Source organism: Nerophis lumbriciformis, linkage group LG29 (genome assembly GCF_033978685.3).
Source record: "Nerophis lumbriciformis linkage group LG29, RoL_Nlum_v2.1, whole genome shotgun sequence".
NCBI lineage: Eukaryota > Metazoa > Chordata > Actinopteri > Syngnathiformes > Syngnathidae > Nerophis > Nerophis lumbriciformis.
The window spans coordinates 506,469-529,348 of record NC_084576.2 but is presented as its reverse complement, the minus strand read 5'-3'; the positions used below and the strand labels follow the sequence as shown (position 1 = coordinate 529,348).

The 22,880-nt window shown below is 40.1% G+C and overlaps 1 protein-coding gene across 4 annotated transcripts in view; it reads right to left on the bottom strand.

Moving 5' to 3' along the window:
* LOC133572329 (uncharacterized) overlaps positions 1-22,880 on the bottom strand; it is a 91,028-nt gene that overhangs the window by 55,935 nt on the left and 12,213 nt on the right. Inside the window, exons 1-4 of one of the 4 annotated variants that reach the window (XM_072911892.1) lie at positions 20,454-20,541; positions 20,248-20,322; positions 19,466-19,696; positions 14,214-14,436 (exon numbers count right to left, since the gene is read on the bottom strand). In XM_072911892.1, the coding sequence (XP_072767993.1) occupies positions 14,214-14,436; positions 19,466-19,510 (268 nt within the window). In that variant the 5' untranslated portion in view covers positions 19,511-19,696; positions 20,248-20,322; positions 20,454-20,541. Of the gene's footprint in view, positions 1-14,213; positions 14,448-19,465; positions 19,697-20,247; positions 20,323-20,453; positions 20,542-20,730; positions 21,121-22,880 lie in introns of those variants that run through there. The other 3 variants (XM_072911891.1, XM_061925245.2, XM_061925244.2) reach the window with 3 other exon arrangements.

The following is a 22,880-nucleotide window of genomic DNA, read 5'->3' as shown; positions in this document are numbered from 1 at the left end:
TATACATAATATGTGTATAGAATAATATATATACAGATATATTATGTCAATAACATATATACAATATATACCAATGACCATGTAGAATATTACAGTATATGTGACAGCAGCAGCATAAAATAGAGAGTAGATCCAGCAGAAAATAGACATTATAAAGAAAGAGAAGAAGCTAACATGTCAGGTGTCAGGTAATAGACAGATGTCATCTATTGCTGTATGGCCAGTGATTATACAGCTGGATGGAGTGTGGAATGAAGGAGTTGTTGAATGGCACAGTGCGGGAAGGAAGTTGAAGGAGCCTGTTGGAGTATGAACTCCGCTGTCCCTTCCATAGTAACTATACACGATGCTAGCTTTGATCATGACAGTCTTTTGAAAGTCATACACTACAGTGGTTTTTTAAATGTCCCTTGCCCGGATGTGGGATCAGGTCCGAGGAGGTCGTTATGGTTTGAGAAGCCCTTTGAGGCATTTGTGATTGAAGATGTGTATAAATACAGTATGATAGTAGGAAAGGTGGGGTCGTATAGTTCACTTCACAATTGCTCCATGTTTTGACAATTGTAGGCTACTATTTATTAAGCACAATTCATACACAAGGTCATTCAAATTGCTTTGCAGAAAATGACAAGACAAACTATTCATAAAAACAAAGGAATCATCATAATTAATGTACATCATGAAATGATAAATCATTATTAATCACAAACATTGTGGTGTAATCATCCATGCCTTTTGTCTCCAACAGGTTAGACTACTGTCTTGGTCTTCTCACTGGGCTCTCTAAACCAGCTGTGAAGCAGCTGCAGTACATCCACAATGCTGCTGCTTGAATCCTGACTAGAAGCAGGAAATACGGCCATATTAGTCATAAAAATGGACTTAAAGGCCTACTGAAAGCCACTACTACCGACCACGCAGTCTGATAGTTTATATATCAATGATGACATCTTAACATTGCAACACATGCCAATACGGCCGGGTTAACTTATAAAGTGCAATTTTAAATTTCCCGAGAAACTTCCGGCTGAAAACGTCTCGGTATGATGACGTTTGCGCGTGACGTCACGGGTTGAAGCAGACATTTTGGAATAGCACGGTGGCCAGCTTAAGTCATCTGTTTTCCCCACATAATTCCACAGTATTCTGGACATCTGTGTTGGTGAATCTTTTGCAATTTGTTCAATGAACAATGGAGACTGCAAAGAAGAAAGCTGTAGGTGGGATCGTGTATTAGCGGTTGGCTACAGCAACACAACCAGGAGGACTTTGACTTGGATAGCAGACGCGCTACCGTCAGTACAGCTTTGGCTTCCAAACATTTGATCGCTTGCCCGTACGTGCATGCCGCTATGTGCATGTCACGTACGTAACTTTGGGGAAATATATGTTTTTTGCCGACTCTGATGTCGTTAAAAGCTACAACGCCGTCCGCCGCCGCACCGCTGTCCTCACCTGTCTGGGTTGACTTCCTCCGTCTCCGGGCCGCCGACCGCACCGATGATCGGGTGAAGTCCTTCGTCGCGCCGTCAATCGCTGGAACGCAGGTGAGCACGGGTGTTGATGAGCAGATGAGGGATGGTGTAGTTGGAGAGCTAATGTTTTTACCATAGCTCTGTCGAGGTCCCGTAGCTAAGTTAGCTTCAATGGCGTCGTTAGCAACAGCATTGCTAGGCTTCGACAGGCGGCACAGCATTAACCGTGTGGTTACAGGTCCAGAGTTTGGTAGTACTGTTGATATTCTGTCTATCCTTCCAGTCAGGGGCTTATTTCTTCTGTTTCTATCGGCAGTTAAAGGGGAACATTATCACCATACCTATGTAAGCGTCAATAATAACTGGGATTTATATAGCGCTTTTCTAAGTACCCAAAGTCGCTTTACATGTAGAACCCATCATTCATTCACACCTGGTGGTGGTAAGCTACTTTCATAGCCACAGCTGCCCTGGGGTAGACTGACGGAAGCGTGGCTGCAATTTTGCACCAACGGCCCCTCCGACCACCACCTGTCATTCATCATTCAATTCACCGGTGTGAGTGGCACCGGGGGCAAAGGGTGAAGTGTCCCGCCCAAGGACACAACGGCAGCGATTTTTTTTTTTTTTTTTTGGATGGTAAGAGGCGGGGAGCGAACCTGCAACCCTCAGGTTTCTGGCACGGTTGCTCTACCCACTACGCCATGCCGCCCCAATATATACCTTGATGTTGCAGAAAAAAGACCACATATTTTTTTAACCGATTTCCGAACTCTAAATGGGTGAATTTTGGTGAATTAAACGCTTTTCTATTATTCGCTCTCAGAGCGAATAATACAACGTGACGTCACATCGGGAAGCAATCCGCCATTTTCTCAAACACATTACAAACACCGAGTCAAAACAGCTCTGTTATTTTCCGTTTTTTCGACTGTTTTCCGTACCTTGGAGACATCATGCCTCGTCGGTGTGTTGTCGGAGGGTGTAACAACACCAACAGGGACGGATTCAAGTTGCACCAGTGGCCCAAAGATGCGAAAGTGGCAAGAAATTGGACGTTTGTTCCGCACACTTTACCGACGAAAGCTATGCTACGACAGAGATGGCAAGAATGTGTGGATATCCTGCGACACTCAAAGCAGATGCATTTCCAACCATAAAGTCAAAGAAATCTGCCGCCAGACCCCCATTGAATCTGCCGGAGTGTGTGAGCAATTCAGGTACAAAGGACCTCGCTAGCACGGCAAGCAATGGCGGCAGTTTGTTCCCGCAGACGAGCGAGCTAAACCCCTGGATGTCTTGGCTCACACCGTCCCTTATGCCACCGAAGATGATCAAGAGAAGAATATCGACCCTAGCTTCCCTGGCCTGCTGACATGAGGATATGTCTACAGAATATATTAATTGATGAAAGTTGGGCTGTCTGCACTCTCAAAGTGCATGTTGTTGCCAAATGTATTTCATATGCTGTAAACCTAGTTCATAGTTGTTAGTTTCCTTTAATGCCAAACAAACACATACCAATCGTTGGTTAGAAGGCGATCGCCGAATTCGTCCTCGCTTTCTCCCGTGTCGCTGGCTGTCGTGTCGTTTTCGTCGGTTTCGCTTGCATACGGTTCAAACCGATATGGCTCAATAGCTTCAGTTTCTTCTTCAATTTGGTTTTCGCTACCTGCCTCCACACTACAACCATCCGTTTCAATACATGCGTAATCTGTTGAATTGCTTAAACCGCTGAAATCCGAGTCTGAATCCGAGCTAATGTCGCTATAGCTTGCTGTTCTATCCGCCATGTTTGTTTGTGTTGGCATCACTATGTGACGTCACAGGAAAATGGACGGGTGTATATAACGATGGTTAAAATCAGGCACTTTGAAGCTTTTTTTTAGGGATATTGCGTGATGGGTAACATTTTGAAAAAAACTTCGAAAAATAAAATAAGCCACTGCGATCTGATTTTTAATGGTTTTAACCCTTCTGAAATTGTGATAATGTTCCCCTTTAAACATGTCTAAACCATTTTTCAATACAAACAAAATGAATACAGCTCCATTATTCACAACACATTTTAAAAACTAATAGTCAAAATTGCCCATAAAGAAACATGATGGGGGTGATTTATTTGAATATACAATAATACATTTAGCATTTCCAAATGATCAAATGGAAAGACTTCCAAAACATGCTGGTGTAATAGTATATTGTATTTCTTCTTTTTATATTTCACCATTTTTTAAAGATGTCATCAAAAATGTAGTGTAGCAATTCTTTACAGTTAAACTATGATGTCATTAACCTTGATCTCATTTGAAATAATGTGTAGTTGTGATTAGTCATCAGATAATATCATCCATATTACATCTTCTGTTATTCCCAACACTAACGCTGGTGGAAGACGTCATTCTTGAAATGGTAGAAGTCAGTCCTGACAGCATTTCAGAGCAAGGCATGTTTTCATTCAATCTCTTCTCAGCCTTTTTCTGCTTTATAATGAAGGTGAGACAGATTCAAACTTCAACTTCTAAATGACTCAGTTTTATATTTGTCTGACTACACTGTGACAACTAAATGAACACACATATTGGAAAATAACTCCATAAGTTGACTTATGGTAGTAGTACAGGTTGAGTTATGGTAGTAGTTAAGTTGACCTATGGTAGTAGTACAGGTTGAGTTATGGTAGTAGTTAAGTTGACTTATGGTAGTAGTACAGGTTGAGTTATGGTAGTAGTTAAGTTGACTTATGGTAGTAGTACAGGTTGAGTTATGGCAGTAGTTAAGTTGACTTATGGTAGTAGTACAGGTTGACTTGTGGTAGTAGTTAAGTTGACTTATGGTAGTAGTACAGGTTGACTTATGGTAGTAGTTAAGTTGACTTATGGTAGTAGTACAGGTTGAGTTATGGTAGTAGTTAAGTTGACTTATGGTAGTAGTACAGGTTGAGTTATGGTAGTTGTACAGCCTTTACCTTTAAGCTGATAGTGAGGGCGACTGTGTTGACTAGTTTGAGGCGTGCAAATGATTGAATGTGTTAATATGTTTGGATATGACAATCTCTTTATGTGAAGCTATGAAAAGGAAATGAAATGTAGGCTATAGAACATCATGTATGAATGGAACATTGTCACCACACGCACGGCCAAAAACTGTTTGTGTCCTCCATGCAATCGCCCCGAGTGCTCCCACCTGAACCCAATTAAATGACGTTACCATGGCAACCGCACCATAGCAACGGTCCCATCCCTGTCAACACTTCCTGTTTCTCAAGAGGAAGTGGGCGGAGCAATCTGCCGAAAAGGAATTTCCGCATGAACAGAGGCCAGCAATCAATTAGAGAAAACAAAATAAAAACAATATAAACAAATGAGGAAATTTGTCTCCTACAGTATGCAAAGTAAATGTCTGTGGGATGATGTACAATACTGGCTTTTGCCTGACACTCCAAACTTTGATTGATATTGATATTGTTTTGGGGATGTTTGAAAAGAAAACATACATTAAAAATGTTTAAAACCCAATAATGGGAATTTCTGTTTTATCCACGAATGTAAGTTTGTAAAAATACAAAATAAACATCCTTCCACAAACAATTCAGCCTTTTTCTCTCACTTTTATATTGCATAAAGGTCTGGGGACATACATATAAAACAATCATCATATTACAAAAGAGAGTAATAAAGATCATTAATAAAATGGATTATAGAGACCCAACAAATAATTCATAAAGTCACACATTTTAAAAAGGTATAAAAGACAAGTGTTCAAATGATGTATAAAGTAAATAATAATATGCTTCCTGAAGTGGTCCAGAAGATGTTTCACATGTGAACCAGTACATATGTACATCATATAAAGGTGATCATCTATGGGATCATTAACAATTACAAATACAAATATGGAATACTTCCATATTTCAAACTATCTAATCTATTAATGTAGAAGCATACTAAAAAGATAGTTACACAAACAATAATGTCACACATGTTATATGTGCTGATGTTGTTAGAAAGTCAACATTAAAGTCTTGACAGTTTATTTCAAATCCTGCAGTTTCATTTGCTGCTGCTGTTCTCACCAGCACACTTGTGTTTCTTACACTGGTACTTAGAAGACAATCTTTCACCACACACACTGCAACTCAACACTTCCTCTCCTGGGTGTCTTCTCATGTGACTTTTTAAAGAATGACTATGTGTAAAACCTTTACCACAGATTGAACAAGAAAAAGGTTTTTCACCAGTGTGTGTTCTCATGTGCATTTTCACACTCTGACTTCGTGTAAACTCTTTACCACAAGTTGAACAGGAACAAGGTTTTTCACCAGTGTGTGTTCTCATGTGTACTTTCAAATATTGACTTTGTGTAAAACCTTTACTGCAGATTGAACAGATAAAAGGTTTTTCACTAGTGTGTGCTCTCATGTGTACTTTCAAATATTGATTATGTGTAAAACCTTTACCACAGGTTAAACAGGAAAAGGGTTTTTCACCAGTGTGTGTTCTCATGTGTATTTTCAAAGATCGCCTTTGTGTAAAACCTTTACCACAGATTGAACAAGAAAAAGGTTTTTCACCAGTGTGTGTTCTTATGTGTACTTTCAAATATTGACTTTGTGTAAAACCTTTACTACAGATTGAACAGATAAAAGGTTTTTCACTAGTGTGTGCTCTCATGTGTACTTTCAAATATTGTTTATGTGTAAAACCTTTACCACAGGTTAAACAGGAAAAGGGTTTTTCACCAGTGTGTGTTCTCATGTGTATTTTCAAAGATCGCCTTTGTGTCAAACCTTTACCACAGATTGAACAAGAAAAAGGTTTTTCACCAGTGTGTGTTCTCATGTGTCTTTTCATATTTCTACGATCATTAAAAGTTTTGTGACAGTGAGAACATGTGAAGTGAGTGTTGTCAGTGTGACATGTTGCATCATCTTTAGAGTGTTCATCATCAGTGTCAGGAGAGTGTGACGTTGTGTCCTCACTATCTGATAGTGGAGCTAAGATCTTGTCTGCTTGTGATCCTCCACAGTGGTCTCCATCAGCTTCTGTTGTCATGTGTTGTGTTGAGCTGCTGCTTGGAGGCTCCGCCTCTCTCTTCTCCTCACTTTCACCTTTGACCTCATCATCTTCACTCTTCACAGGGACACCAGTCACTGGGAACTCCACCAGTCCTTCAATATGATCTCCTTCCTGACTAACGCTGTGTTCCTCCTCTTCCTCTTTAATGTGGGGGGTCAGTGAGTCTTCCTCTTCCTTTTTACAGGGCAGGGTCTGTGTCAAAGAGGAAAAGGAGAAGCCAGAGGGTCCGTGGTGCCTGGTCTTCCTCTTTGGTGGATCCTCCTTCAACATCCTGGAGCTACTCTCCTGTTTTTCAGGCAGAAGTTGTTCTTCACAGACGTCTGCAGGACACAAAATGACAAACATGCTTGAGAAATGTCCAGATTTGCTCAGTCACATGAGGCATTCAGTAAGTTTACATGTACTTAAAATAACAAGTTAATGTATGAACGGCCTGAAAACAAACACACTGCTGTTTACAACATCATTCACAGGAAGAGAAGACCACTTTTTACGAGGGGTGGGCAAAATGGCCTAAAATCTGTATTGCCATAAATTCCCTTCTGCCTGAGATATGATGTATAAAGTTGGAGAAAAGATTAGGTCGTTTACATTGTAAATCTGTATTCCGTATTGTTGTCTCTGCTATGGCGCTATCTTGTGGTCGAGTTCGCTCACTGCGAGTGCAGTGGGTTGAAAGTGCATTTCCTTTTGCTACGTGCCATAAACCCCAAGTATGGTTTCTTCATTCATCTCGCCAAGCAACGTTTGTAAGTGTAACCGGGGATTTCAACTAGATGTGGAACGGCGTCGCCACGGCGACAGACTCGTTCCGTTTTTTGTTTTCAAGTCAATGTGTCAGTTTCCACCGCCTGGCTTCTATATTTAGTGGTCGCCACAACAAGGCGGTTCAATTGAGCTAAAATCTGCTCGTGTGGGACAAGAAGTCATGCATACACACAAAATAAATGATCCAGTTTACTTTCAAAGTAGAATATTCTGTTTAAGGCGGATGGTATTCTACACTTTGAAAAGACCTAATGGACATGAAGTCCACTTGTCAAAGGTTTTCAGACCTAATTTCACCTCCTTGACACAAATAGACGAAGACATGCTGATTCTAAAAGGCCCAAAATTAAAGAATCATATAACAGGCATATCCCGGTCAGCTATATGGGGGTCTGTACTTCAGCATTATATTAAAATGACCATCTCTAACATTAAAGTGAGTGTCGCCAACACGAGGAAAATGTGTAGAGGAGAATTGCAAGTAGCCGAACCAAAGGTTGTGAATAACTTACTTTGTTCATGTAAGTCTGCTGTGGAATTAACATGCTCAGGTGCTGAGAGCCATGCACAGAGTGAGACCTCTTAGTCCAGTTTAAAATCCAGAGACCAAGAAGGAAACACACGGACAAAGCAATGTATTGATGACGGCAACAATGAAGTTATTAGGTTCATTTTCATTTATATCGGTCCCGGCCTATGATTACATGAATATTTTAATGCCTCTGGACATCGTATTTAATGCTTTTTAATACCATTTAAGGCCTTAATTTATGCAAAGTCCATTCAATGCCTTTAATGCTTTTTAATGACCCACAGAAACCCTCTTAAATTTAAAAAAAAATGTGGTCCGATCGATACAAAAATTGACAGTAACAATACCAAGTATAATATCAGTATAAGGTCGATACAGTGGTTTGATCGATCTTTTGTATTATATATAGTTTGATGATTTTGTGATTGTTTACAGGAAATAAGTCTTTGGACACAGGAAGACTTTAAGGGCATAAACCAAATTATTTTATTCAGAGCCATCCTGTTTTTTTTTCTTATTCGGGTTCAAGTCATGCAACCACATGCTACTTGGATATCTTGCACTTCCGCCCACTATAGTCTCTATAGCTTAGGCGCCGATCTACATTTCTGCCAGTGGGTGCTCGGACGGGCGGTAAATCTGACGCTACTTTTCTGAGCATGCGCGGTTTTTGCTTGGTGGTGACTCACCACTAGTTTCACATTTCAAATGCAGTATTAAAGGCACTACCAAATCCACTTTTTATTTTTGATATAATGAAAACTGTTCTTATTGTTTTAGATAGATAGATAATACTTTATTGATTCCTTCAGGAGAGTTCCCTCAGGAAAATTTTAATTTTAATTTATTTAAATAAATAAATAAATTTAAATTTTATTTATGATGCTAATAATATAGTTTTGTTCTAACTTTCTCAGGTTAATTTTGAAATAATTATATATATATATATATATATATATATATATATATATATATGTGTGTGTGTGTGTGTGTGTGTGTGTGTGTGTGTGTGTGTGTGTGTGTGTGTGTGTGTTTTCATCTCAAACATGTTATGATGGCAAAATGAACATTGATTATTATTATGCATGCAAAGAATGCAATGAACTGTATTGCATTTTTAAAATGTAAAAGTGTTGTCGTCATTATTAAGTGGTTTGTCTTTTTATATTATTTATGTATTGTTGGCAGGTTGAAAATAGCTCAGCGGATTTGCGTGGAGAAACCACCATTTAAACAGCACCTTATAATAATCATCAAAAACGCACAAGAGACAATTACTTTTTTATGTGATCACACCACACAGCACATAGGGCTGTGAGCGCACCTGTTTTTTATTAGCACACACAAATTGGCATGCATTTCAGCTGTGCATGTCAGCCTTCAATAATTAAAACAGGTGTTTAGGAAATAAGACAATCAGGACAAACGCAATAATAGAGGGCACATCTTAACATGTGTAATTAAACCTTGATTAAGCAAAAATATTGCTCCGGCCCAGCTGCACCAAATGATAATATAAATCCATTTAATCAAGTCAAAATACAAATAAGGCAACAAGAGAAGTATCCCACACTTCTCTTTTGTAAAGTAAATTTGTACAGCCGATATCGGCATCTACATCAACAATATGATTTGCCTGAGAAGCTGGACCGGACAAAATATATATATTTTTTTTAAGCAAAAATATCCATCCATCCGGCGGCGAAAACTCATTTCGGCCGCTTGTACCCGTGATCTTGTCCTTTCGGCCATAACCCAAAGCTCATGACCATCGGTGAGGATTGGAACGTAGATTGACCGGTAAATTGAGAGCTTTGCCTTCCGGCTCAGCTCCTTCTTTACCATAACGGATCGATACAGCGTCCGCATTACTGAAGACGCTGCACCGATCCACCTGTCGATCTCACGATCCACTCTTCTCCCACTCGAGAGCAACACTCCTAGGTACTTGAACTCCTCCACTTGGGGCAAGATCTCCTCCCCAAACTGGAGATGGAACTCCACTCTTTCCCGGGCGAGAACCATGAACTCGGACTTGGAGGTGCTGATTCTCATCCCAGTCGCTTCACACTCAGCTGCGAACCGATCCAGTGAGGGCTGAAGATCCTGGCCAGATGAAGCCATCAGGACCACATCATCTGCAAAAAGCAGAGACCTAATCCTGCAGCCGCCAAACTGGATCCCCTCAACGCCCTGACTGCGCCTAGAAATTCTGCCCATAAAAGTTATGAACAGAATGGGTGACAAAGGGCAGCCTTGGCGGAGTCCAACCCTCACTGGAAACGTGTCCGACTTACTGCCGGCAATGCGGACCAAGCTCTGACACTGATCATACAGGGAGCGGACTGCCACAATCAGACAGTCCGATACCCCATACTCTCTGAGCACTCCCCACAGGACTTCCCGGGGGACATGGGACACAGCCGAATGCCTTCTCCAAGTCCACAAAGCACATGTAGACTGGTTGGGCAAACTCCCATGCACCCTCAAGGACCCTGCCAAGAGTATAGAGCTGGTCTACCGTTCCACAACCAAGACGAAAACCACACTGTTCCTCCGGAATCCGAGGTTCAATTATTCGGAGTAGCCTCCTCTCCAGTACACCTGAATAGACCTTACCGGGAAGGCTGAGGAGTGTGATCCCACGATAGTTGGAACACACCCTCCGGTTCCCCTTCTTAAGGAGAGGAACCACCACCCCGGTCTGCCAATTCAGAGGTACCTCCCCCGATGTCCATGCGATGTTGCAGAGTCTTGTCTATTAAGACAGCCCCACAGCATCCAGAGCCTTAAGGAACTCTGGGCGGATCTCATCCACCCCCGGGGCCTTGCCACCGAGGAGCTTTTTAACTACCTCGGCAACCTCAGCCCCAGAAATAGGAGAGCCCACCACAGATTCCCCAGGCACTACTTAGGAAGATGTGTTGGTGGGATTGAGGAGGTCTTCAAAGTGTTCCCTCCACCGATCCACAACAGCCGCATTAGAGGTCAGAAGCACACCATCCTCACCATACCCGGTGTTGACAGTGCACTGCTTCACCCCCCCCCCCCCCCCCCCCCCCCTGAGGCGGCGGATGGTGGACCAGAATCGCTTCGAAGCCGTCCGGAAGTCGTTTTCCATGGCTTCCCCAAACTCCTCCCATGTCCGAGTTTTTGCCTCCGCGACTGCTGAAGCCGCACTTTGCTTGGCCTGTCGGTACCTGTCCGCTGCCTCCGGAGTCCTATGAGCCAAAAGGACCCGATAGGACACTTTCTTCAGCTTGACGGCATCCCTCACTGCTGGTGTCCACCAGCGGGTTCTAGGATTACCGCCACAACAGGCACAAACCACCTTAAGGCCACAGCTCCAATCAGCCGCCTCGACAATAGAGGCACGGAACATGGTCCACTCGGACTCAATATCCAGTGCCTCCCTCGTGACATGTTCAAAGTTCTTCCGGAGGTGGGAATTGAAACTCACTCTGACAGGAGATTCTGCTGGACGTTCCCAGCAGACCCTCACAATGCGTTTGGGCCTGCCAGGTCCGTCTGGCATCCTCCCCCTCCATCGGAGCCAGCTCACCATCAGGTGGTGATCGGTAGAAAGCTCCGCCCCTCTCTTCACCCGAGTGTCCAAAACATGAAGCCGCAAATCCGATGACACAACTACTAAGTCAATAATGGAACTGCGGCTGCACCAAATAATAAGATAAATCCATTTAATAAAGTCAAAATACAAATAAGGCAACAAGAGAAGTATCCCACACTTCTCTTTTATAAAGTAAATTTGTACAGCCGATATGGGCATCTACAAACCCCGTTTCCATATGAGTTGGGAAATTGTATTAGATGTAAATATAAACGGAATACAATGATTTGCAAATCATTTTCAACCCATGTGAAGTGAAGTGAATTACATTTATATAGCGTTTTCTTTAAGTGACTCAAAGCGCTTTACATTGTAAAACCCAATATCTAAGTTACATTTAAACCAGTGTGGGTAGCACTGGGAGCAGGTGGGTAAAGTGTTTTGCCCAAGGACACAACAGCAGTGACTAGGATGGCGGAAGCGGGGATCGAACTTTCAACCCTCAAGTTGCTGGCACGGCCGCTCTACCAACCGAGCTATACCGCCCGCAGTGATTTCTCCAGATTTTCTGAACCCTTTGATGATATTACGGACCGTAGATGGTGAAATCCCTAAATTCCTTGCAATAACTGGTTGAGAAAGGTTTTTCTTAAACTGTTCAACAATTTGCTGACACATTTGTTGACAAAGTGGTGACCCTCGCCCCATCCTTGTTTGCATTTCATGGAATCTACTTTTATACCCAATCATGGCACCCACCTGTTACCAATTTGCCTGTTCACCTGTGGGATGTTCCAAATAAGTGTTTGATAAGCATTCCTCAACTTTATCAGTATTTATTGCCACCTTTCCCAACTTCTTTGTCATCTGTTGCTGGCATCAAATTCTAAAGTTAATGATTATTTGCAAAAAAAAAACGCTTATCAGTTTGAACATCAAATATGTTGTCTTTGTAGCATATTCAACTGAATATGGGTTGAAAATGATTTGCAAATCATTGTATTCCGTTTACATCTAACACCATTTCCCAACTCATATGGAAACGGGGTTTGTACACTATTTGATTTCCTATTATGCAGCTCATTTTTATTTGACAGATATTGAAATATCTTGTGTGACATCATGCACAAAAGTGCACTTTAATTGTTTTAAACTATTGTATTGGCGTTCTGTACAAAAAGTGCACTTTAATTTAGTGTTGTTTTGATATGTCATCTCAGTGACATCATGCACAAAAGTGCACTAATAGCGTGCTTTAAAATGTCTCTGACAATCTTGCACTTTCTGTTTTGGAAATGACATGAATGTTTGTGCCACTGCTTAATAACTGTTTAATAAATACACTTTTGCTAAATTGACTTAGTTGTAATTTCCTTCTCTGCATGAAAGTTTAAAAGTAGCATATATTAATGCAGTATGAAGAAGAATGTTTTAATGTAGACACATAGAATCATCATACTGCTGTCATTATATGCATCAAGTGTTCATTCAAGGCTAAGGCAAAATATCCACATATATATATGGTGTATCGTGACATGGCCTAAACATATCCACATATATATGGTGTATCGTGACATGGCCTAAACATATCCACATATATATGGTGTATCGTGACATGGCCTAAACATATCCACATATATATGGTGTATCGTGACATGGCCTAAACATATCCACATATACATGGTGTATCGTGACTTGGCCTAAACATATCCACATATATATGGTGTAGGGTGACATGGACTAAACATATCCACATATATATGGTGTATGGTGACATGGACTAAACATATCCACATATATATGGTGTATGGTGACATGGACTAAACATATCCACATATATATGGTGTATGGTGACATGGACTAAACATATCCACATATATATGGTGTATGGTGATATGGACTAAACATATCCACATATATATGGTGTATGGTGACATGGACTAAACATATCCACATATATATGGTGTATGGTGATATGGACTAAACATATCCACATATATATGGTGTATCGTGACATGGCCTAAACATATCCACATATATATGGTGTATCGTGACATGGCCTAAACATATCCACATATATATGGTGTATCGTGACATGGCCTAAACATATCCACATATATATGGTGTATCGTGACATGGCCTAAACATATCCACATATACATGGTGTATCGTGACTTGGCCTAAACATATCCACATATATATGGTGTAGGGTGACATGGACTAAACATATCCACATATATATGGTGTATGGTGACATGGACTAAACATATCCACATATATATGGTGTATGGTGACATGGACTAAACATATCCACATATATATGGTGTATGGTGACATGGACTAAACATATCCACATATATATGGTGTATGGTGATATGGACTAAACATATCCACATATATATGGTGTATCGTGACATGGCCTAAACATATCCACATATATATGATGTATCGTGACATGGCCTAAACATATCCACATATACATGGTGTATCGTGACTTGGCCTAAACATATCCACATATTAATAAAAGGCCATATCGCCCAGCCCTAGTTAGAATACGAATTTTATTTTATTTTTTTAATTTATCCACCATCATGTCTTTTATAATGATTGTGAACGATAGAAAAATTCCCCCAAAAAGTGCAGTTCCCCTCTAAATTCCAAGGATTAGATTTAAGACTTGAAGTGTATGAGCATGAAGTGATGAAGCCTACTTGGATGAGTCTTCTAAGACAAAGTGAACAGTCCAGTTGTGATGGATTGAATGCCCTTAGAATAAAATGATATGTGCTTACTTGGACTGTGATGAAGCTGTGAGGACTCAGGTGCTTTGTCTTCATGCTCTTCAGTCTTCACAGAGACAACAGTCAGTGGAAACTTGCTGACATCATCCTCCTCCTGCCCTACAACACACTCTCCCTCCTCTTCCTCTTTCATGTGGGTGGGCTGTAGATCATCCTTTTCCTCTTTAATGTAGGTGGGCTGTGGATAATCCTCTTCCTCTTTAATGTGAAGGGGCTGTTGAACATCTGTTGGGTAAATAAGCAATTAAGATAAAGAGAGAATAGAAATAGTTTTGGACTGACACTGTTAACACAATGACATTATTTGTGTTCTTTCATGTGTTGTGTTAAAAGAGTGTAACAAAACAACCAATAAAAACACGGGAAATACTTCCTTTTGTCCCAGCCACTAAAATTCATTCAAAAGTGAGTACAAAAACAGACTTGGAAATTTGATGAGGAGCAAGTTTTTTTTATAAGTACAAGGCAGCATTGATTGAGGCATTCTTAACTTTACACTCACTGATATAAAGTGTGTAAATATTTTATTCTGTATACGGTCTATGACACCTAAACTTTATCTCTAAACTTAACCATAATTTGTGGTGTAGAATGACGTCTGGAACTCAAGATAGTTCCACATGTCTGGGAACGCCACCGACGAATAATCCTTGATATTACTCAACAAATTTTTAGGGATCTATTCCGTTTCATAATTAGAGTTTTTTCTTGTATCTGCTTTTCGCAGGAACAACTCGGCCAGTGGTGTTTAAAATAATTTTAGATGGGGGGCCACATGGAGGAAGATCTACTCCAAGTTGGCCGGACTGGTAAAATTAGGGCGAGATAACGTAAAAATAAAGACAACTGCAGATTGTTTTCTTTGTTTAAAAATAGAACAAACACATTCTGAAAATGTAGAAATCATGTTTTTTTTTTTACATACAATAGTATTCTATCTTTAGTTGTCCTTTTTTACACTTTCAGAATCAATTATGGGATAATGTTCATCAGTCAACTCATTGGTGTTCATTTTCAATCTATCAAGATAAATAAATAATATCAAAATCAAATTACAGGATGTTATTGAAGTAGTTTGCTCATTTTCCCCGACTGGTGCGCTAACATCGTGTGTTTTAGTTGTGTTTTACATATGTAGCATCATCTACAAAGATACAAAGAATTGCTATTGCAACATCTAGAGGACACATTTAGGACAGCAGTTTCTTTCATTCAAAAATTTCGACTCATTTTTGTACTTAGCAAATTCATCCCGTCTCATTCACTCATTCACACACTAATGGCGGGATCTGCCATGCAAGGCGCTTACCACGACCCATCAGGAGCAAGGGTGAAGTGTCCTGCTCAAGGACACAACAGACGTGACTAGGTTGGTAGAAGGTGGGGATTGAACCAGGAACCCTCAGGCACGGCCACTCTAGCAACCGCGCCACTAGCCTTCCACCATCGACCTGCCTACTAGCCTTCCACCATCGACCTGCCTGCTAGCCTTCCACCATCGACCTGCCTGCTAGCCTTCCACCATCGACCTGCCTACCTACTTACTTTCACAGATTAAAGACCGACTCAAAAGATGGTTACTTTAAGCGCAAATGTTTAGTCATATTATTGTAATTGCTCTCAGGAAATGTTGAGACTAATCCAGGCCCTGATACACCTACACAATGTTTTACACCTGCGGATTTTAAAATTAGATCTGGTCTTGGGATTATTCATATCAATGTTCGGAGTTTACTCCCTAAACTGGATATGATAAAGATCTGGATAAACTCAACAAATGTTGATATTGTAGTCTTATCTGAAACTTGGCTTATACAATCTGTGCTTGATAAAGATATTTACATTCATGGCTATAATGTCTATCGTACTGACCGACAAAGAAAAGGTGGTGGAGTGGCCATATATATTACGCAGAGGTTTGATGTTAAATTAGTGCTCTCTGAATCAGTAAGTAAAGAACATGAACTGTTAGCACTTGAAATTGAATTAGCTAGAAATCACCACATTATGGTAGTGGGTTGTTATAGGCCTCCATCTGCCCCTAATAATTACCTATCTACTTTTGTGAAGCTTCTGTCTCAACTGAAATACAAGGAAATAGTGATTTGAACTGGGACTGGCTCACATCTGTGTCTGACTCTTTGAAAGCACAGTGTGAATCTCTAAATTTAACACAATTAATTAACTCAGCTACAAGACCTAATCCTAAATGCCCTCAAAAAGCTACACTCATTGACTTAATTTTAACAAATATGCCCTTCAAATGTGTTGCATCTGGTGTTTTCCCTAATGATGTGAGTGATCATTGTGTGATTGCAGTAGTGCGAGACACAAGGATTCCTAAAAGCAAGCCTCGTCTTCTTGAAAAACGTAATATGAAATTATTTGAGACGCAAGCTTTTTTACATGCCTTGCATCTTTTTAATTGGGATAGAATTGCTCTTTTTGATCATGTTGAACTGGCTTGGAAATATTTTCACGAAAACTTCTTGAGTATAGTGAACAAACATGCCCCTTTTAGACGTGACAATCAGTGGTTTACATCAGACCTGTCAGATGTATTGCATGAGCGTAATGCTGCTTGGGCCAGGGCACGCAAGTCAGGGTTAGAAGCAGATTGGTTGAATTTTAGACAATTAAGAAAACCATTTACCTCTCTCCTTCGGAAAGTCAAAATTAGAATTGCATTTCTCCACAACAACTGAAAACCTCAAACACCCAAAGAAGTTTTGGAAAATCATCAAATCTTTGTCCGCCTGCTGTAATTCAGTCAATCTCCCACCTAGTATACTTGTTGATGGTGTCAGAGTAAGTGACAGAAGAGAAATGGGTAGTCATTATAATAATCATTTTATTAACTCTGATTTTCTCTATAATTCTGACAACTTTACTGAAGTTCCGCTAACTCCGGAAAGAACCGTTAAAAATACCCAGGTTTTTAACATTACGCCCTTAACCACAACAGAGGTCATGAGGGCTCTAAAACAACTTAAACCTAGAAAGCCAGCTGGCTCAGATAAGTTGGAGCCACTCTTTTTAAAGTTGGCAGGTGAAATTATAGCTGGACCACTGACTCACATTTTTAACTTTACTCGAATTTCAAATGAAATCCCCTTGGATTGGAAATATTCCCTTGTAATCCGCCTATTAAAAGGAGGTGACCCTTGTAATCTAAATGATTACAGACCGATCTCTAAACTCTCTGTTCTGGCAAAAGTGCTTGAATCCCTTATCAGTGAACAGATAAAATACATTTTGGACACCAACTTTATTCTGTCACCATTTCAGTCAGGTTTTGGCAGAAATAACAGTACTGTTACTGCTGCTATGAAGTTTATAAATGATGTAACTGAAGCTCTTGACAAGAAGCAGTGCTGTCTGTCCCTCTTTATTGACTTTTCAAAGGCATTTGATACTGTTGATCATGTCATTTTAATCAAACATCTTTTCTATTGGTTTTTCTTAGCAAGCAGTTAGATGGTTTGCAAATGACCTCACAAGTAGAACTCAGGCTGTTCAGATAGAAGGTTCCTTCTCGGACGTACTGCAAGTGGAAAAGGGTGTCCCTCAAGGTTATGTGTTGGGCCCATTATTAATTAATAATCTTGGGACAGAATATTCTGAACTCAACTTTCCATTCCTACGCTGATGATACTGTCATATACTGCACAGCATCCACTCCTGCTGAGGCCTTTAAATATCTACAACTGTGTGAGAACATTTGAACAAGAAATGGGCAACAAATTGTGATAGTATCTGCTTTTAAATATTTAGGATTTTAATTGATGACCATTCACATTCAGTATGTTGCAAAAATGCAAATGTTGCTTTTCTTTTACTGTGAAACAGAAATTGGTGGAAACAACCTTTTTACCTGTTATTGACTATGGAGATGTGTTGTACATGAATGCTACTGCTGGTTGTCTCCACAAGCTGGATAGTGTGTACCACGGGGCACTGACATTCATCACCAATTTACTCACCAATGTGTGTTATACTCAATGGTTAACTTACTCACCATTGTGTGTTATACTCAATGGTTAACTTACTCACCATTGTGTGTTATACTCAATGGTTAACCTACTTACCATTGTGTGTTATACTCAATGGTTAACTTACTCACCATTGTGTGTTATACTCAATAATTAACTGGACATCTTTATGTGCTCGACGCCTCAATCATTGGTATGTGTTCATCTACAAAACCATTCTGGGTATCACCCCATCTTATCTGTCTTGTGTTTTTACAAAGAAACAAGGAAGTCACAATCTTCTTTCAATGAATGTTCTGCAATTTGTCGTCCCCAAAGTGAGAACTGAACTGGGCAAGAAAGCATTTAGGTTTTCAGCAGTGAAGGCTTGGAATAACCTACAATCCAATATTCAACTTCAAACCCTTGTTACATTGAATGAGTTTAAAGCTTCTGTGAAAGGATTGCAGTCTACCTTGTCTGTATGCACATGTGTTATGTCAGCAAGTTTTAATGTTGTACATTTAATGTTTTAAGTGTTGTTTACTGTTTTAATGTAACCTTGCTGCTGCCCTCTTGGCCAGGTCTCCCTTAGAAAAGAGATCTTTGATCTCAATGGGATTTTTACCTGGTTAAATAAAGAAAAAAAAACAAGAAAAAAAACCCCAGCTGTTTATTTGAAGTCTTAAAGAAGTCAACTATGTGTGCAGTGCAAGGTGAAATGCAGTTATGTCATCTTCTTGTCAATAACACACACATCAAACGTGTGCGTGTTGTTGCTTCCTTATTTGTCATTATTCAAAGATGATTTTAATGTGTAGCAGCGGCAGCTGAACTCAATGTGACAACGTGTCATAGTTACGTCAGTCAGCTGGAATTAAAAATACAAATAGTTGTGTCGTTAGTCCAGAATCTTCACGGTCCTCATGGACGACATAATTAGGAACCAGTACTAAAAAAATGGTACTTGGTAAACATCCCTAATCTTCACCACTAAACCTTTGAAATATGCTGACATGTGTGCTGCTAAAGGTAAATAAACAGTAGCCATATTGAATGTTTGCCTTCATTTGACCACGTGAGGTAAGGAGGACGGCCTCTAGGTCACATGGTTACACCCCAGCAATTACACTGTTGATGATTGATGAGCATTCATTTTTAAATGGTGGTGTTAAAAAGCAAGTATATCTCCATCTTTAGTCATAAATGTGGCCCCCGGATGAACATGTGTCACAAACATTGTATTAGATGATATGTGGATGTTGTGCTTACTTGGACTGTGATGAAGCTGTGAGGACTCAGGTGCTTTGTCTTCATGCTCTTCAGTCTTCACAGAGACAACAGTCAGTGGAAACTTGCTGACATCATCCTCCTCCTGCCCTACAGGACACTCTCCCTCCTCTTCCTCTTTCATGTGTGAGGGCTGTGGATCCTCTGAAGTGAAACTGTCCCCCTGCAGATGAGGGAGACATTCTTCTTGGTGTCCAATCAGCTGATGGATGTCTACAGGACACAAACAAAACACATTTTAACTCCTACATGCTAAATATTAAATAATACATGAAATATAGGGTTATGGCTATTGAAAATGTTATTAATCAAGTGTTCTACTGGAAATGTTTTCGATTAATCGAGTAACTGGATAAAACTTAGTGTTGCTTGGTTAAAGACAAATTGAAGCGACTTTAAGACATTTCACTTAATAATGAACGGCCAATTGGTTTGAGATGGTATGAGATCAAGATGTCATCTTTAGATCAGGCTTTGTTTTTTCCACAATCACTGCCACATTAAAAAGTTAAAGTACCAATGATTGTCGCACACACACTAGGTGTGGCCAGATTGTTCTCTGCATTTGACCCATTAACCTTGATCACCCCCTGGGAGGTGAAGGGAGCAGTGAGCAGCAGCGGTGGCCGCGCTCAGGAATCACTTTTTATGGTGATTTAACCCCCAATTCCAACCCTTGATGCTGAGTGCCAAGCAGGGAAGTAATGGGTCCCATTTTTATAGTCTTTGGTGTGACTCAGTCGGGGTTTGAACTCTCAACCTACCGATCTCAGGGCGGACACTCTAACCACTAGGCCACTGAGTAGGTGGATGTAGCAGGTGTTGTAGTAGGTTAATGGCTGCACCAATATGAAGGAAATAACAGGTCAGTATAGCTTTTACACACATAAATAACTTGTCAAACCTGCCAGCTAGCAGGCTAGGTTTACAGCGTCAGTTACCATGGTAACTGACTCTGACTTTGTCTTACCTCTCTTATTTTTGGAGGTCAAACTCTGGAGCTTTACATACTCAGGAGTTTGCACTTAGCCTGCTCTCTGGAATATTCCCCCGGTGACTGTGTGAGTTTTGTGTAAACATGTTGATACACTTTGTTACAAACTGAGAGGAACATCAACCTCTCATAAATATTGTGTGTCTGAACATCCTCACATGACAATTCATCTTCCTATAGACAATCTATTGAAGAAAAGTGTTAATAATAAATATAAAGTTAGTAAAGATGTGAGAGTAAGAAGTAAACAAACCTGTTGTGTGTAACACAACTTGATGTTTTTCATGTTGTCGCTCCTTCTCCTCTTTTGTTGGACAAAGTTCCTCCTCGTACTCTGCTATGGTTCTTTCGCACATTTTCACACAATCACAACACTTTACACTCACACTTGATCTCTGCTTAGCGATGTGTTTTCATCTCTCTTTGTTAGCAGCTAACAAGCTAAGCTAACTAGCAAGCTAAGCTAGCTGGAGAAGTGCGCTCAGACTAATATACAAACAGTTATTATGACTCTATTTAATAGAGTGTAATAAAGGACATATATGTGTACATGGACGCACAGATTAAGAACACTGAACTGTGACGACTGCAATAACGTCTTCACCGTCAGACGCCATCTTGCTTTATTCTCGCCGTGTTTGGTTCGCGCGCAGTCTTGTCAGATCTCGCGAGAGAAACAAGTAACCAGCTCTTTTCCAGATCTCGCGAGAGAAACAAGTAACCAGCTCTTCCCCCCACTTCCGGTACAACTATTTCAACATTCTGAAAATAAAAATAAACTTTTTCATTTTACATTTTCAAAACAAAGACATACAACTTATTTTTGTAAAAATATTCAAATATTTAACAATGTATTGAAACAACAGTAGCATAAGGAAAGAAACAAAAGAAACAAAATAAATATTGTCTTTGATGCTAATCGTTTTTATAATGTATTTTAGATTGTGGAAGGTTTTCATGTTCTTTTTAAATTTCCCTTTGCATTATATATATATATATATATATATATATATATATATATATATATATATATATATATATATATATATATATATATTTATTTTTTTTTATTTTTTTTTTAAAGTATTTTTTATTTTTATTTTATTTATTTATTTTTCTTTGATTAGCCATCAATCCATCCCTTTCCTACCGCTTGTCCCTTTTGGGGTCGCGAGGGGTGCTGGACCCTATCTCAGCTGCATTCGGGCGGAAGGCCGCGTACACCCTGGACAAGACGCCAAGACAGTTTCAGACACACAATATTTATGAGAGGTTGATGTTCCTCTCAGTTTGTAACAAAGTGTATCAACATGTTTACACAAAACTCACACAGTCACCGGGGGAATATTCCAGAGAGCAGGTTAAGTGCAAACTCCTGAGTATGTAAAATGAAGTGTATTAATGAAGTCATATCATGTTCTACACTTGGTGAATGTTCATATTCATCTGGGAGAAAGCAAACCATCAGGTTTGAGTAAACAGTGCTATTTCAGTTTGAGCACATGAGAAGATAAGGTCCCTTAGTTTGATATTCACAGGTGAATCCAGCAGACTAGTAGAAGATCTTAGGTGTATTTCTGCCCTCCACAGGTTCTTAACGGGATTTCCTCCTTCTGTCCTATGGCCCACACTACATTCTACAGTCCAGTAGGTGGCAGTATAAACCTTTCAAGTCATGGCTGCAAACTGCCAGTAAGAAGAAGAAGTCATAGAGCTGGTTGCTTGTTTCTCTCGCGAGATCTGACAACATGTTTAAATAGAACAATTGACAGGTTGACAACATCCAAACAAAGCAAGTCATCTCCAACACATCTCAACATTACACACATCCTCCAGGCTGACTTAGTCTAGATGATGAAGTAAGATGGAAACTACATGCAAGTCATAGAAAGAAAACATTAAAAAAATTGACTGCGATAATAAATAGAATAAAATACATTCCCACAGATATTAACTACATTTATTGTATCCAACGTCAGTTGAAGTATACATTGTTTATTGCATAAAGGTCTGGAGACATACATATAAAACAATCACACAACACTATTCATATTACACAAGACAGTAATACAACTATCCATCCATTTTCTACCGCTTATTCCCTTTGGGGTCGCGGGGGGCGCTGGAGCCTATCTCAGCTACAATCGGGCGGAAGGCGGGGTACACCCTGGACAAGTCGCCACCTCATCGCAGGGCCAACACAGATAGACAGACAACATTCACACTCACATCCACACACTAGGGCCAATTTAGTGTTGCCAATCAACTTATCCCCAGGTGCATGTCTTTGGAGGTGGGAGGAAGCCGGAGTACCCGGAGGGAACCCACGCAGTCACGGGGAGAACATGCAAACTCCACACAGAAAGTTCCCGAGCCCGGGATTGAACCCAAGACTACTCAGGA